This window comes from Orcinus orca, chromosome 12, assembly GCF_937001465.1.
Source record: "Orcinus orca chromosome 12, mOrcOrc1.1, whole genome shotgun sequence".
NCBI lineage: Eukaryota > Metazoa > Chordata > Mammalia > Artiodactyla > Delphinidae > Orcinus > Orcinus orca.
Window position 1 is genome coordinate 31,855,336 of NC_064570.1, and position 17,907 is coordinate 31,873,242.

The following is a 17,907-nucleotide window of genomic DNA, read 5'->3' on the forward strand; positions in this document are numbered from 1 at the left end:
TATCTGCAATTAAGATTTTATTTCATTCATGTCAGGTATAACAAGTGCAACTTGAATGTACAAATTCTGAACAAAAAAGGAGAAAAGAACTAACAACAAAAAACTTTTTTTAAAGCAGATTTATGCAAAGAAATGAAGTGGGGGGCGGGTCATGGGCCCTGTTTTACCTTGAATTATGACAAAAGCAAAGGACCACTCATAGACTTCCAATACAGGGGGGAATATCAAGGGAATCCTACATGAGAAAAAATGAAAGCAACTAAGGAAAGAGGTGGACCTTTCCCCAGAATTCAGACAACATGCTACAAACTTACTTTCTACTTTTAAAATAGTTCTTAAATAAATATCCAATCCTGGAATTAAAAGTTACATACATAGGCTGATAAAATAATTTACCTTTTGCGTTGGAGATGCATTCTTGCAAAAGTAACACTACCAGCTATCAGTTTATAGGTCATCAAGGGCTTTCATTTAAAGTGCATATGTATGCTTCTATACTGAGGAGAAAAGAGTCTCTCCAAAACAGAGCTCCTTGAATAACTGCTCTGGGAAGGTCGCCTCCCTCATCTGTGAGCATTTAGAATCTTTGTGTTGACTGGCGCTGCTCCCTCAAATCTTGCCTCTTGGGTAAAATCTATACACTCTCTCTTCAGCCAATCCTAAAAAAAACCTTTGGGTTTGGAGGACGCTGCAAGGTCTGAGACAGAGCTCTTTCCAGGTTAGTGTTTGTATCAATAGAATGAGCCCTTCATCTCTGAAGAGCACCACAGTTACTTCAATGACAATCAGAAGCTCAAGATCATCTCATAAATAGTTTAAGATCATACAAACAGCCCCCCAATATAACTGCATATTCCTTTGATATCACTGGAGTCCTGTAAACACACAGGGCACCACGATGGATGAGACTGATGTCATTCAAATACATCACCTAATTTATTTATGTTTATATATTTTATTTTTCAATTCCATTATTTATATACATGTTTTTGGTAATTAAGTCAAGATGCTGGTGAAAAGTAATTTGTTTAACATTTCATAATTGCGTGCAAAAGTAAAAACACTGATTTAAAGAAAGGTAATTTTTACAACTATTCAGCCCCAACAAATTATGACAAGCAGTTAGGCAATATCATGACTTGCAAAGTATACTTAGCATAATGTTGCAATTCAAAATATGGCACAGAATTAACAAGACAGATAACAGTCCCACTGGCTAAAGTTAGCCAGGTTTTCACAAATTTGGTTTAAGTTGAAGTTTGATTATATAAAAAGGTTCCTGAAAGTGTTGAAAAAGAAACAGTGTACATGAAAGAGAATTCAACAATGTTTACAAAATGCCAAAAATTCTTACTCTGCCCTCCCCCACCCCCGCTTTTTCCATAAATAATTAATGAAGTCCCCCTTCCCTCCCACCCCCCAGCCTCAAAAAGATTTACAAAGATAAATTTAGCTCAGTGAACAGAACCGAAAGAAGACTGTTGTACTGTTGTTAGACAGTACCTGGTTAAAAGCTCAAGCACTTTCGTAAGAATTCGTATATATTGTCTCTTAAGGAATATAAATAATCTGACAGCATTGCTCTTTAGAGTTTTGGAGACTTCTCGCTTAGGAGTTACTGCTGTCTTTGTGCTTTGAGTAAAACATGAGCTTTAAAGCAGAAAGCTGATGGCGCTCAAAATTCACCACCTTCAAAGTTCATTGTGGGAGTTCTTCTCTGCGGCTTTGAACATCAGGATAGAATTGAAAATTTTGAGGGCAGGGCCCAACTTAATGCTCATAATTTTCACAATGTCTGTCTGGGTCATAAGCAGAAATGCTTCTCCATCAATTTGCTAAAATGGGAGGAAAAACACAAAAGATTGTGAGTTAATCGGATGTAGGGTTATGGGACATATTCAAGGTTCAATTATCAGCTCTCTTCTACACGGTAACACTAAAACGGCACAGATGGGCAGTTCATGTGTACAAACAACAGTTCCTCATAAGTGGACCTTTCTTATCTACAACAACACCCCCAAATGTGGACTGGGAACAAAGTCAAGTTCATTCATCTGAAGAATCAGCTCATAGGAAAGCGGAAGGTGCTCGTATCTTTCTGTGATTATTCTGACGTAGGCGCTGAGTCAAGAATAATTTGGGAAAATCCAGGGTGCCTCAAATCCAGTCCTTATCAGGGCAGGTTTTAAAATGAGAGATGAGAATAAGTACATAAATACTTGTGGATAAACAAAGGAATTCAGGCAAACACATCGGCTACATGCCTTCCACCACGAAGAAAAGAAAATCAGTGATAACATTCATTTTTAGAGTAGCCACAGTTATTTTTCAAATACAGAAGAAAAGGAATTACTAACAACCAACAATGGCAACCACCAGTATAGCTGAAGGAATGTAAGCCTGGTGGGAAGAGGTGTACACTCTAGGCTGGTTCTTCTACTACTTGGGGAACGGTAAGAAGCATCCTTCCTCTCTCTGGGTCCCTTCTAAGACTAAAAGTCTACATTTCTACAGAATAGGATACTATGAGGTTCAAAGATACAACTCTGTGAAGGTGATGTTTAGTTCAGTGGGTAGAGCAAAGGAGTAGTCTTCTTTTTGTATAATTTTCAGCTCTTGGGGAGTCCATCATCTTAAAAAAATTAATTCACTTCTCTTTCAGTCTTCTCATTTTGTACAAAAAGTAAAACACACTTTTGCTCTCTGCCTTGGAGGACATTAGAAACCTTGACAGCAGTGTACTATTATGGGCCGAACTGTGTTCCTCCCAAATTCCTGTGTTGGAGTGCTAACCTCCAATAACCTTAGAATGTGACCTTATTTGGAAACAGGGTCACTGCAGATGTAATTAGTTAAGATGAGGTCATACTAGAGTAGGGTAGGTCCCTAATGCAAGATGACTGGTGTTCTTATAAAAAGGGGAAATTGTGACACAGACACACACAGAAGACAACAAGAGAACACCATCTGCAGGCCACAAAGAGAGGCCTGGAGCAGCTCCTTTCCTCACAGACCTTGAAGGAAGCTACTTGCCAACGCCATCATTTCTTGTGTTCAGATTTCTAGCCTCCAGAATTGGGAGGCATTACATTTCTGCTGTTCAAGCTACTGGTTTATGGTATTTTGTTACAGCAGCCCTAGCAAACAAATACTACTATAAATTCTGTCAGCAGTTCACTAAATAAAGCCTAATGTAATTAAGTTGCCGTTTCTTGAAATTTTCCTTTCCTCTAAAAATAAAAACCTGTAAGTCTAAATTGCTTATATGCTTAATCAGTAAGAACAAGAGTCATCTTATACAACTTTAAGTAACAATCATGTGGAAAAAGTTTGCTAATTTTCAGCAAGGAAACACCCTGCTGTCATAAACTAGAAGTAAAGACACTGCAGTGTTAATTTCTAAGTGTAAGACAAGTTAAGTGGCAGCTATGAGAAATGTTCTATTGTTTTTTTGGAAACATTTGCTTTGGTCTCATTTGCTTGTGCTGTGACAGGTCTCTGATAAACAAGTCCAAGCAGAGAGGCAGATCTACTAACACTTCACTCAACCCAGACAGACCTTGGTAGAATGAAGGGTCTGATAGAAGTCGTCTAAGACATTAACTAAAATGTCAACATACCGGGTTCCCATAGAGCTCACTACAAAGAGTGAATGGTTTATTATAACCTTGGGCCCTACTGAGTCTTCTTCTGGGACTAAGTAAGAATTTAAAGTGACAGATGACTGATGAAAAGGAACATGCAGAGAATGAGGCTGGAGTCTAAAAGCTAGGAGTGGGATGAGAAGGATAAGTTTTGGTAGATTATTATTTTTAAAGCTAACCTGGGAAGAAAAAAGTCATCTTGAGGCTAGAGCCAAACTTTAGTATATTACATACAAGCTGCTCTGATGTGTAGCCATAAGGATAAGCCTCAACTGGAAAGAAGTAAATAATTTAAGAAAGTACTTTCTGAAAACTAATTACTGCAATGGATTGCTGCGTTTATTTTTGGTTTATACTTTTGTAATGTATATAAACTGGTCTAGCTCCAGAGATTAAGTATCTTGCTAAAGGCCCAAAACTCTGAAGGAGGATTTGGAACTTGGGGTTCTTGCCTTCCATTTCATTGCTCTTTCCACTGTGCACTCATGGTTCTTTTCCAGTGTTGTAACTCTGCAAATCACAGCGATATGCTCTTTGAATGTCTTTCTCAGAGTGTAAAGGTATGAGTCTATTCATTAAACAGAAACTTATTAAATACCCATTAGAATCTAGATATTATTCTTGGGCCTGGGCATATAGCTCAGACTAAAACCGATAAAAGCAAAACTAAGCAAACAAATAAAAACTTGTAGAGTTTACATTTTAGTAGTAGGAGACAGACTATAAGAAAAACCATAATAAGCAAATTAATTAGTAACTAATTCTAAAAGGTGATTAGTGGTATGAAAAAACTGCGAGTCGGGGAGATGAGTGGACAGTAGGGCCAGGATGGATGTGTGGTGGCAGGTGGCAGATTGAAGGAGGATAGTCAGGATAGGATATTGATAAGTGGAGTAAGCTATGTGAGCACCTAGAGGAAGAGCATCCCAGGCAGAGGGGGGAGCCAGAGTGTACCTGGATAATCTGAGGAATGGCAAGGAGGTCTGTGTGTGGAACAGTGCAAGCAGGGGACAGAGTGGACGAAGAGGTCAGGCGGTGAGAGAGGTGATGGGGTGTCAGACTGTCGCCCTTGTGAGGCTCTTGGCTTTTGCTCTGATTTAACTACCGGAAAGACCTGAACAGAGGAGTGACATGATTTGACTTTATCTTGTAGCAGAATCAGCCCAGCTACGCTGGAAATAAATTACAGAGGAGCAGGGACTTCCCTGGTGGTGCAGTGCTAATGCAGGGGACACGGGTTCGAGCCCTGGTCTGGGAAGATCTCACATGCTGTGGAGCAACTAAGCCCGTGCGCCACAACTACTGAGCCTGCGCTCTAGAGCCCGCGAGCCACAACTACCGAGCCTGCGCTCTAGAGCCCACGAGCCACAACTACTGAGCCCGTGTGCCACAACTACTGAGCCTGTGCTCTAGAGCCCAAGAGCCACAACTACTAAGCCTGTGAGTCACAACTACTGAAGCCCACATGCCTAGAGCCCATGCTCTGCAACAAGAGAAGCCACTGCAATGAGAAGCCTGCGCACCGCAACAAAGAGTTGCCCCCGCTCACCACAACCAGAGAAAGCCCGCGTGCAGCAACGAAGACCCAACACAGCCAAAAATAAAACAAATAAATAAAATACTATTTTAAAAAAAGATCATAGAGGAGCAGAAATAGAAGCGGGGAGGCCGGCTAGGAGGTTATTGCTTTAATCCAGGCAGGAGAGGATGGTGGCTCTGACCACACGTAGTGGGGGAGGGGGGAGAGGGAGCTGGGACCCTTAAATGCTTTCAAAATACATCCAATAGGGTTTTCAACAGATTAAATGCGGAGTATGTAAGAGAAGGAGTCATCTGGGATGGTTTCAAATAACAGCCCACACCTGCACTTTGCCTTTTAGAGATGACTTACAAGACTTTAGCTAGATTTGTTTTCTCATTTTCATCTAGGACTCAAAACCCACGCCTGCTGACCTGGTGAGACATGTGAGAGCAAGGATCATGTCCTATCATCTCTGAATTAACCCTCTTACTAGAGCATGACATGGAGTATCATACAAATGGTAGGAATTTAACAAGATTTCACAGGGTGAATGAATAGTGGAATGAACACATGAATGATACATGTTGACAGAGAACATTCATCGCCTCATTCTTCAAAAGAAGGCTCTGTCTTTGAGGATATTAGGTGCCTGGGGAGTGTCTCCAAAGATAATATGAAGAAAAAAGTTATTCAAAGAAATAACATATCATTTGAATTTGAATCTTACTTAACCTAAATAACAGAGCAAATCTATATGGATTGGCTAGATATCAACAGAAGCAAAAGTAGAATTTATAAAATAGATGTGCTAGAAATTTATTTTTAAAATTGTTTCATCATTTTCAAAGGTAATGTTACTACATGGCTCTTTCAAAGAAAGAGCAACAGCTCCCTGCAGGAATCTAAGTCTGCTCAGGGATCGAAAATCGACTGAGAGTAACCCACAAAGACACCTGGGACCTGGGCTTTAAGAAACTCAAAATCTGAATAACTGCAAATTCTTTAATTTGACCTTCAACTAGAAAGACAGAACATTTCTGAAAGTAAGACCATAAATCAGAAAAGGGCTGATGACAATCAGATCCTTGTGCATTTTAACAGGCGCCCACATAAAGCATAAACGATACCTAACAGTATAATGACATTGGCGACCGGCGGCTCAATTCTTGGCTGTGCCGACACTCTTGCAGTGTTCTTAACTGAAAGTGTGCTATTTGAACAGTGGAGGCTAAGCATAGGAGCAAACAAGGTATCTTATAGCTGCAGACAGCAGATGCTGGACAAAGCCTTCTGAGACGACTTAGTCCTCATTGTACCTTCTGAGATCAGGGTGATAACTGACTGGTCTGCTTGGAGGAGACGACAGGCAAGTGGCTTATTTTTAAAGGTCTCTAGTGAAGAGTCTCCTGCTTCTAGTGTAGTTAGAAGTAGAATTCCTTTTTGTCCTAATGCTCACTAGAGGTGGTATCATTATTAATCATCCCTTATAATTGAAGTTTTGGACAGGCAGATGAAAACAACTAATAAAATCATCTTCCAACAGCAGACGGTAATAGATGTAATGAGTATCAGAATAAACATCACTGAGAAATGTATAAGATCTAAGGGATTGTTTTAGTAATAATGGTAATATTAATTATCAGCATCAAATGAAGTTAATTTTGGTGTTAAAATGATGTTTGAAAATAAAATGGGAACTAATTTTACTTTGTTAAAAATGAAACGTTGCTTCTTTCTTGCGTTGGTTTCTTTCTGTGCTATACACTATATAAATGCATGTTTTTAAGTTTTGTGTTTGTTTTGTTAAATAATGAGCTTAGTGCTACTGCTGTGGGGCGTCAATAAAATGGCACAATTTCCTTTGCATCTAATTTTATACAAACACAATTTTATACAATTGATTAATGCTGCTTGTTAGACAACTCGATATCACTTTGTCAGTTTCAACATAACCCGTCTCTTCCTTCCTCTGCCAATTTAGAACATTTCACCATTCACTGCCATTCAGTGCTTTGTCCCCCCTTAAGTAACATCCTGCAATTTAGTGGAATACTTACTTCGTCTTTAAATACCTTTCCATGTTCTTCACATCCAGGTAAGCTCTGTATGAACTCTGACACCTGTTAAAAATATGATTAAAATTCCAGTTTAAAAAAAGAAGCCGGGGGCTTCCCTGGTGGCGCAGTGGTTGAGAGTCCGCCTGCCGATGCAGGGGACACGGGTTCGTGCCCCGGTCCGGGAAGATCCCACATGCCGCGGAGCGGCTGGGCCCGTGAGCCATGGCGGCTGAGCCTGCGCGTCCGGAGCCTGTGCTCCACAGCGGGAGAGGCCACAGCAGTGAGAGGCCCGCGTACCGCCAAAAAAAAAAAAAAAAAGAAGCCAGGATCTACATGCTACAGGTTCAAAATATTTAACCTATACTTTCATTGTTTCTCTCAGAATAATTTCTTCTCTTTCAGAAAAAAAAGACTAAATCCCACATGCATTCATGTTGCCCTCTCCTTAAGCCAGTACTCCTACGTCTGGCCCCTGGCAGACCAAGAAAATAAAATATACCTCATCTGTGCTCCATTTGGAAACTTTACTGGCAGGGATGCCGGCTACAGTTGGGAGAAGTTTGCTCTGCTGCTCCCAACGCAAGGGCAGACATGGAATTGGGGACTTAAAGGACAGAAAGACCGCCGACCGCCGCTGTGCCTGCTGTACGCTGGGTTCTTCCCGGGCACCTGGTTGACAGAAACAATCAGGAATTCACTCTCTGAAAAGCAGCCAAAAAAGCCCCCAATGCCATGTGTCGCCCCCAAACAATGAGTAGCATGGAAGCAAGGTAAAGCATTGGTTCAACATTACATTCATTGAATAATTACACTCTCGTTCATCTTTACTGAAAGTCACCATAAGAAACAACCTAAAGTTCAACTGACATGTCTGCCACATCACCCATCACTGAAGACATGCATCATTACACCATTCAACGTTCCCTCTTCAATGCTTCAGATAAGAAATCTGCCCCCGAGCTTCAGTGACAAGGAAAATAACTCTCACCCTACGAAATTATATTTGGTTCCCTTTTGGGTTTGCATGTCCTAAAAGTAAGAGCCAAGTTGCAGGCTCAAGTCCAGCCGCTGTGTTTACCCTGCAGTTACCATACCTGTTCTCTCCTTTTACTTCAGCCCTGTTCTGTTCTTCCAATTTCTATTTACTAATCACATCGATTTTTCAAATAGCCAACTTATATTTTTTGAAAGGGGATATGAAATTATTGAAATAAAAATAAAATAGCATAAAGGCAAATGCTTTTGTCATTCTTCACTTGTGAAGATCAAAGTTAAAACTACAGAATATTCTATTTATCTGCTAGTTCTTCTGAATCCAAACCTAGTTTACCTGCTGCTCTTCTAAAACAGCTGTTTTCTAGCCAATGTTTTTTTTTTTTCCTTGGGACTCTTGACTTAGAGTTTGTCCATCATTATCTCCGTAAGATCGGATCCTTTAGAACGGAAATCTTTTCTGAAAACTACTGACTCAAAGCCCATCAGAAGAAGGCACCTCCCCACACTTACTCTCCGCTCTGCCCACCAGCTCAGCTAAGAACTGAAGGTGGCAGCACACCTAGAACCCCCTCCAATCACACCCCACCCAGCAAGGAAGCCACTTCCCTGACTTCGAACACCCTCGCTTCTTTTGCCCTGGTTCTGAACTGTAAGTTTGATGGAAACTTGGTATCTGGCTTCTTTCTCTCAATAGTGTCTGTGTGATTCATCCACATTGCTGTATGTAGTTGTAGCTCACCTGCTCTTTGCTGTGTGGTTTTTCGTTGTTATGAATATTTCACAATTAATTTGGAGCTGATGGACATTTGAGTTGTTTTAAAGTTTTGGCTAAGACCGACAGTGTTGCTGTGCACGCTCTCGTACATATCTTTTCTTGAATATATGTATGCCTTTCTGTTGCATACATACTGAAGAGTGGGACTTTGTGGTTATGACGTTTGTGTACATTAAGTCTCAGCAAATTCCACCAGTTTTCCAAAACAGCTGTGTAGTACACACCTACTAACAGCATAAGTGTTCCAAATGCTCCATACATGTTCTTATCAGCATGTGGTACTGTCTATCTTGCTCACTGTAACCCTTTTGGTGCGGGTGTCATGGCATCATATTGTGGTTACAACTGCATTTGTCTGATGACAAAGTTGACAATCTTTTTGTAAGTTCATTGGTCATATGGAGAACCTCTTTTGTGAAGTACTTATCTATTTTATGCCCATTTTTCCATGAGGCCATCTTGCCTTTTTCTTACTGATTTGTAGAAGTTATCTATATATATATATACTCTGGGTAAGAATCCTTTCTTGAAAATATGTATTACTTATATCTCCTCCCACTCTGTGTCTTCTTTTTATTCTCTTAAAAAGGTCTTTTGATAAACAGAAGTTCTTAATTGTAGTAAAATTTATTAATTTTTTCTTTTAGGGATAGTACTTTTGAAGAAATCTTTGCTCACCCCAAGGTCCTGAAGATAGCCTCCTCTGTTTTCCTCTGAACACTTTATGTTTTACCTTTCACGTTGAGATCACAATCTGTCTGAAATTTATTTTTGTTATGGTATGAGGTAAAGATCAATATTCATGGTTTTTTTCCACATGGATTTCTAATTGCCCAACCATGATTTAATGAAAAAGACCAACCATCCTTTCCCTGCTGTACTGCAGTGCCAGTTTAAAAATAAATCTAAATGTGTTTTCAAATATTCTCTTCTGTTCCACTGGTCTCTTCACACTGACCCACAGGCTTTAATTACTCTCATTTTATGAGTGTACTGATATCTGTGATCTAGGTCTTCTTCAAGACTCCTTGACTATCCTTACCCCTTTGCGTTTCCAACTTTAGGATCTGCTTGTTAAAAAAAATGCTAGGATTTACATTGGGAAAACCACTGAATATACATCAATTCGGTGAGAGATAACATCTTCACAATATCAAGCCTTTCAATTCAAGAACAAGGAATCTCTCTCCATTTCTTTGGATCTTAAAATACCCCTCTTCAATGTTTTGTCATTTTCATGTAGAGGTCTTGCATATCTTTTGTTAAATTTATTTTTGTGTGTCTGATGTTTTCTGTTGCTATTATAAGTGGAATAGTTTTTTAAAAACTACTTCCTACTGTTTTATTGTGGCTCTTTGATAACTTTTCTCTTCAACTAGCCTAATGTAAATTTGAATTGCTCTGAATGTTAGAAAAGTCGCTATACTGAATTAAAAGAAAAAAAAATCTATCTTACTGGAGTTAACACCCACTGGTCCTTGCTCTACCTGAGTGAGCTCATATAGAAAACTGTGTCTGCTCCCCATGAAACCTTCCAATGCTTCAAATATTTTATAAAAAACCCTTCATGGTCCCTCTTTCCACATTTCATCCACCGAATCTCATATAATTGGTTTTAAGGTTTTAGGTCTTCATCCTATTTTACTGAAAATCTATTATGACCCAAATATACAAACCTGTACCAGTTTGTTTTTATTCTTTTAAAATTGCCCAGAGTTCAAGAAAGCTTTGTTTTGCATAAATATGGGGTAACTTTAAAACATTCCTTAATCTCAGACAGTCCCAAGAGTTCAGCAATTATTTGCAACACATTATTTGTAAATCCTTCAGGAGATGGACTTACATGAAATGGTAAGAGTTCTAGTTCCACACTAGAGTAAAACAACACAGTCTACTTTGTAACTTGTATTTGGATTGCCTGCCACAGAGTGTCAGTTTTTTCCAAAGCCATACACTTTCTTCTATAACTATTTATGTTCTGTTGACACTTGGCACTGTTTCCTCCTTCACTGAAGCTCCATTCTATGTTCATTCTATTCCTGCTAAAGTTGTATTATTCACAGTTCATTTCTAAAGCTCCTACATCATTATTCCTTAGAAAAATAACTGAGCCATTCTAAAGAAGTGACTAAAAACCCTAAAGCTCCTATATTTCTGGTAGCGTTTGCATGTCTTCGAAGCTGACATCATACATAGGCCTAGACTCATACTCCAATACTAATACCAACTTTGCATCCTTCACCTTAAGACCCCCCTTCCTTTTGCTGATTCTTTCATGTTGACTGATGCCCAGTGTTATTTTCTGACGAATGGGGCAACTGTAGCATTTACCAACCACAGAATATGCCATCTCCTCAGAAGATGTTAGGTACACGCTCCCAATCCAAAAAGGATAAAGAAAACAACTTCATTTGAGTGGCTATGTATTGGATCCCTTGAAATGCACAGAAATGTGACTCCAGGTGTTTATTTTAACATGTGATATAGACTAAAATAAACGCACAGAGACTCTGGCTCAAGTAGCTGGCTCAGTGCAAAGAGGAGGGAAGAGTAGGTTTGAATGTGTATAATGTGCTTTAGAAAACAAAGCTTTTTTATTCTGGAAGACATTTCTGCCAATAGCATTTTATGAGGGTCAGATTTCTCACCACCCTCCTCTCAAATGATTTAGCTGCATGAAAAATAATATTTTTTAAGGAGTTCTATGTATTTTTTTGAAGTTTCCCAAGAAGAAAATTTACCCAAGGTATATGGTCAAACTTCTTCTCACTACTCCCACACCCTGACTCTCTTTCCTCCTGGGGGAGAACAGTAACTGAATAACTAGCCCCCCAGAACCACCCTTGACCAAGATAAGACCTTGGGAAAAGACACTCTGCAAAGGTGAGCAACAAGATACATGGAACCTGACTTCCTAATACTGTTGAGCACCATTAAATCCTGGAGCACCTACCTTTGAGCCTCCTCCATGTGAGAGAGAGATAGACTGCTTTTTCCTGATATAAACCACTTGTATGGGTTTTATGTCACACACACACACACACACCCCCCGCTAATCCTAATCACTACCAAGGTTTACTGCAAGAGTGTTTATAATAGTGAGAGACAGGAAATAACTAGCTTAGATACCCACTAGAGATTGGTCCATTAAATGATGCTGCATTGATCATCGATCCACAGAGGGAATATTTAATATTATTTTGTAATTAGTATAAATAGTTATGTAAAAATGATTGTAATATTATGTAGTTAGAAAACTGCAGGTTACAAAGTAGTTAGTACAATATTTCAGATATTAAAAAATCCCAAAAAAACTCCCCAAAATTCAGAAAATGGTGTGTTGGAAAATAAAATTACAGATAATTTTGATTTTCTGCTATTTGATTCCCTGTATTTTCTAATTATTCTATAATAAATATGTTATTTTAACAATAAGTTATATAAAACCAGAAGCTGATATTGGATAAGATACTTATTGTTACTCAAAAATAATAACAAAAAAATGAAAGCCTCACTTTGGTGACTTGGAAAGCAATTTAATGCATTTTTGGAAATAATTATTAAAACATCAATTGCTGGGCTCCCTTAATAACAGAAGCAAGAAAATATTAGATGGGAGTAGCGTTAAGAGAAATAACTTTGTGGATCTTTGGTCTTACTGCTATTTCATCTCTCTAGACAATTATCAAATGAGGAATATTTTTCTTATGTTGATACTTTATGGATGGATAGTAAAGCCCTGCCTCTACCATTTACATATATTGTTTATAATATGGAAATCACTCATTCAGCAATTACTTATTCAGCACTTACAATGCAATGTGGAGGGCTACATCAATACGGCATATTCTTGTAGACTTTCTTGAAATGAAGTTTAATAGATAATAATGTAGTTATCCAAAGCAGAAATTTGCAAATACAAATGTCTCTCAGTTCTGGCTGAGAATAGAGGTATTAAAATCCTTGATTTGGCATAGGGTAGGAAAAAGTGAAGGAGAAGATTAACTCTTGTGAGAAGACAGGTCTGATAAAGGTGATCCTGAAGAAATATATCCTCCAATGTTTCATGCAGAATCAAGACAATAAATCTTCAGAATAGAGACCACCATCTAAACCAAACATGAAATCTCCCAGTAGAAAGAGATGTCTTCACTACCATGGAGCATGAGAACCTGCTTCCTACAGGACTGTTCCCATTCGGGCCCAGTAGAACCACAGGGAGGGCAAGATCCAGAGAAAAGGAAAAGTTCTCTTCATGCTCCCTGCTGCTTTCGGACTCAGATCCCATTCTGCTTCCTGTTTCCAAGTCTGAACAATGCTAAATCAACAAGCCACAGCATGACTTTCCACTTGTCCTGACTCATTCCTATCCCTTGAAGCCAGTGACAGAAGTGAGACCAGAATCTCCAACTGCCTTGTTTCATTTTAGTTTCAAAACAATGCTAGGAGGTAGCTAACCCGAAGATGAGGAAAACACATTGTGAAACAGGGCAAAGCCCAAAGCCACCCTGTGAGATAGGGGAAGCATCAGAAAGTGACCCTGGATCTTCTGTCTCCTAATAAGAAGTATAGGGTCATGGTCAAGGGGGTGAGTTTAAGAGTCTGATATACATGGATTCAAGTCCCTGTTCTGCCACTAACTAGCTCTAAATTTTGGCTAAATCAATGGAACAGGATCACTGTAACGACTACATGATATTTTTAAAAATGCTTATTCCAGTGTCTGACATATCGTAAAGACTCAGCAAGTGGGAAAACTTATTCCTATCTTGAAAGAAAGGCATGCCACTGAGAGTATCCTGAATATAAAAAGGCAAAGATGAAAAGGAATCAGTGACCCTTTTAAGCTAATATTCCACGAGCCTATAAAAAAATGCTCTTAATGTGAAAGGGAAAAAAGCCAGGAGAAATGGGATACATCTGTCAACCAAGTTTTTTTTAATGGAGTTACTAACTGGTGACTAAATATAAAAAGGATGAACAATAACAATGATTGGGCAAAATAAATGGATCACAGCATCAAGGAATGTGGATAAAATTAGCTCCAAGATCCTAAACGCGGGCGTGAAAAATATTTGAGGATCATTTCAAGGTTAACAACCAAAATAAAAACCAATTGCTATGGAAGCAAAAGGCAAGCCTGATTCTTCAAGTGAGAATCTAGTACATTACAAAATAAAATTCAACTCTTTCTGCATATCAGCACCCCTGAGAGAGAATATTTGCAGAAGGGAAAAGAAAATTACACGTTTCCCAGGAATACAGGAGTTTAAATTTGAAGGTCAATTTATAGGATCCTTTATTAATGGACCTTCCTACAATGGAGGAAATGAATTAGTTTATCTTTCAGGCAAAGGAGACAGAAGCCAACAAAAAGAAAAAGAAGAAAAAGTGATGCATTGTATTCAGTAAAGGTCCCCAGAGGTCAAATTCGGTAGCATAGTGGCAATCATCAAAAAATCAAAAAGGCTCATAATCACACATGTTGTATGGAATTAAACTGAATTAACTGAAGAAACAAGGTAGGAAGACGTTTTTCTAGGGGGAAGTGCTTTTAAAAATCAATTTGCTGTAAGACTCCAAACAAAATAGTTCTCATGGGCTTACTGAATCTTAAATCCTACTAGCTATAAGGAATACAGGGCGGCTTCTTTTCAGACTCCTCGATACTAAATAGGGCACAAACTGCAAGAAGATTTCTCTCCTTTCCCCTATTCCACCACTGGTGAATGATATTGTGAATGAACACTGGTGAGCACCTACTAGGCTCAGCATATCTACCTGACCCTCAGGCTCAGGTGTGAAAGAGGAATTCTACTGGCACCCAAATGGGAGCATTGAGGGGTAAGTGTTCTTCACAAAAAACCTGGGGAAACTTCTCTGCACTCAAAAATGATAAAATAAAAAACAATCACCAGGGGCCTCTGATAAGTTCTACAAAACATTGGGAGAGGACCACTGATTTACTGACAGAAGCGTTTCATGATTTTAGTAAGGCACAAGGGAACATGACGTCTACAAAACAAAACAGGCTATGAAAAGAAAAAAACAAGCCAGTGCAGGAAATTAAAGGAAAATAAAAACCACTATTAAAATTCATGTTAAAGGCAGTAACTAGTAGACTTGACAGAGCTAGAGTAAGACATTTCAACTTGAGAAATATGTCTAGAATATCAAAAAATGCATAAGCTGTTGAAATATTAAAATACTTCCATAATGGCTGGTACTAGTCCCCTCCATCCTCAGCAGTCAGGCCCTTGCGGGACTTCCAGATGCTGCACCGAAGTACAGCAGGGAGCTTCCAAACTCTGCTCCAGCACTAAGGCTGGTGTTTGTTTTAACTGTCCTGTGCAATGTTGGCTGTCAAACCAATTGTTAAATATTTTGAATAACATCCTTTGGATCTAACCCAAGAGTAAAAGGTATTACCAATCAAAAAGGAGAAAAAAACAAAAGTAATAACAAAAATAATAACTGAAGGAATTTTTCTGAATTAAAAAAAAATCCTGAATCTAAAAAGAAAAGGTAAATAAAGCGCATGACATCTCAGGCAAAATAATGAAAAGACTGAATTTAGGAGCCAGATTCATTGTCTAAAACAAAAAGATTGGATTGAATTGGGCCTAATCCCACATATGTGAAAGGATGTTCTGGTTTGTTGTTCAGTTTTTTCCAGTTCTGTTTGATTTTTCTTAAAGGAAAGTCAGAGACCAAATGACTAGCTAGGTGTAGTGGACACTGTGGTGGGCTCCCTCTTCGGAACCCAGAGATTCATTCTCCTACCTGCTGACTGCTGATGCCTCAGAGCTACCTCCCTCTCCAGGAACTGCCCTAAGGCAAAGGGAGGCTCCTTGCCCAAGGACACGGCCCGTCTCAGCCAACATCCAAGGACTGGTCAATACAAAGGCCTGGTCCTCATGCCTAAATTCGGGATAACTCGGAAGGGTCATCTGGAGCTCATTTGTGGGATCGACTGAGGCTTCTGCTATAACTGCATCACAGCTCATTCTGCCCACTGTTGCTTCTCTCACTCTCTCATTGGTATCGTTCCCAAAAGTACCCACCAAAAACCTTCTGCACACAGCACTCCCAATGTCTGTTTCCAGAGAGCCCAATCTGAGACACTGGGTCATGGCTCTACTGAGACCTGAGAGGCAGGAGGACAGAAAAAACTAAACGCATGCACCCGCTGACTAGGATCTGAGATATCACCAACATCACCAAGATACAGGAGCCCTCAGACACCATAAGATCTCATTTTGGACTGAAGGATCATGGGGTCCAGGGAAAGACAACCAATGAACTCTTAAATGGTAACGTCAGGAAGTGAAATTCAAATCTTTTCCATACAACATGAATCTGGAAAAAATTTTCAAAAAAAAAAAAAAAAGAAAGAAAGGAAATCTAAAGCTGAGAAAGCAGTTAAATAAAAGCTGACAATCATAATAACATGATTTCACTACAGTAAAAATTAACTTTATGGAAGTTTTACATAAAATGTTTCAAAAGAGAAGGGAAGTCATCAAACTCATTTTAGGAGGCTAAAACTGGATGAGATATTAATATGCGAACCTTACTTAGGAACATATGTGCAAAAATTCTCAAAGCAGCTTGTTTTTATGAGGCTCCCTTTCACTAATGAAAAATAAGACAGTAAGTAAAATACGCATATTGAACTATAGGTTTTATGGGTGACAAAAATAACAGAGTTATATATGGATCCTAGCAATGTTTCTTTGGAAAGAATTGTAAAACAGAAAAACTCAGGCAATTCAAATTTAAAAAATAGGATAAAAATATACAAAGTTTGAAAAGACATAAAACTATCACAGAAAAAGAGAGAACACCATGCATATCATGTTAATAAACCTGAAATTCTCCATTAATTAGACTATGTTCAGAAAAAAGTGATCAAAATCAGCTCAGCAAATAAAATGAAAAGTGAATTGCATCATGAAATTAGGAAGAAACTGAAAAGGTTGTCTAATTATTACTCCCTCAAAAAGTCAGCCCAGAAGATTTTATTATGAATCTATCTAAACCTTGCAATGATCAGATAATTCCATGCAATAGACACTCATTTCACAATACTACTACTACTTCTGCTATTACTACTACCACTAGCAGCTAATACTTTGGCCACTGATGCATTTATTCCTCATAATAATCCAGTGATGTGGGTACTATTAAGAAACTGAGGAACAGAGAAGTTAAATACTTTTCCCAAAGCCAGCCACACAGCTAGTACTGGTGGAGCTGAGAAGAGAATGAAGGCCGTGCTCCTAACCACCATTCACAAAGAAAGGCTGAAGCCTTTGATTAAGAACCCGATATACCCTGATGACAAAAGCTTCGTAAATTAAATGTTTTTCTTCCTTTCTAAATGACCAGAAACATTATAGCACTTATTATGTGCCAAGCACTGTTCTAAGCAAGTTACAAATGTTACTGTACTCAATCCCCATAACAACTGTGGGAGGGAGTTACCATCATCAACCTTCTGGACAGATAAGGAAACAAGCACTGAAACGTATTCCATGAAATGTCCAAGATTACACAGCTAGCAGGTGGTAATAGATCAGGGATGCAAACCCTGGCCATCTGAAGGGTTTGTATGTGGTGCAAGACTAAACACCATAAAACATGTTGAGGACAGCAGAGAATATAACTTTTAAATTAATCATAAATTACTGCTTTATGACAATCAGATATGGAAATCAAAGCATCACTTATGGAATAGGTCATTATAGGCAAACAGTCCTTAGGTGCCATTCTACAATCTTATAAACAGTCTAAACCAAATAAAGCACATGACAAGCAAAGTCCCCAGGGACAATCATTAAATTCATAATCGGGACAACATTTTCTTATAAAAAATAATTATAACACTATGCATAAATTATAAATACCGTT

The 17,907-nt window shown here is 38.7% G+C and overlaps 1 protein-coding gene across 12 annotated transcripts in view; it reads right to left on the reverse strand.

The window, feature by feature from the left end:
- L3MBTL3 (L3MBTL histone methyl-lysine binding protein 3) overlaps window positions 1–17,907 on the reverse strand; it is a 118,982-nt gene continuing 101,075 nt past the window's right edge. For all 12 annotated transcript variants that reach the window (XM_033407427.2, XM_033407462.2, XM_049695233.1 and 9 more), the window contains 3 exons: window positions 7,723–7,892; window positions 7,224–7,286; window positions 1–1,835 (listed from right to left, as the gene is read on the reverse strand). In XM_033407427.2, the coding sequence (XP_033263318.1) occupies window positions 1,692–1,835; window positions 7,224–7,286; window positions 7,723–7,892 (377 nt within the window). In that variant the 3' untranslated portion in view covers window positions 1–1,691. The remainder of the gene's footprint in view (window positions 1,836–7,223; window positions 7,287–7,722; window positions 7,893–17,907) is intronic.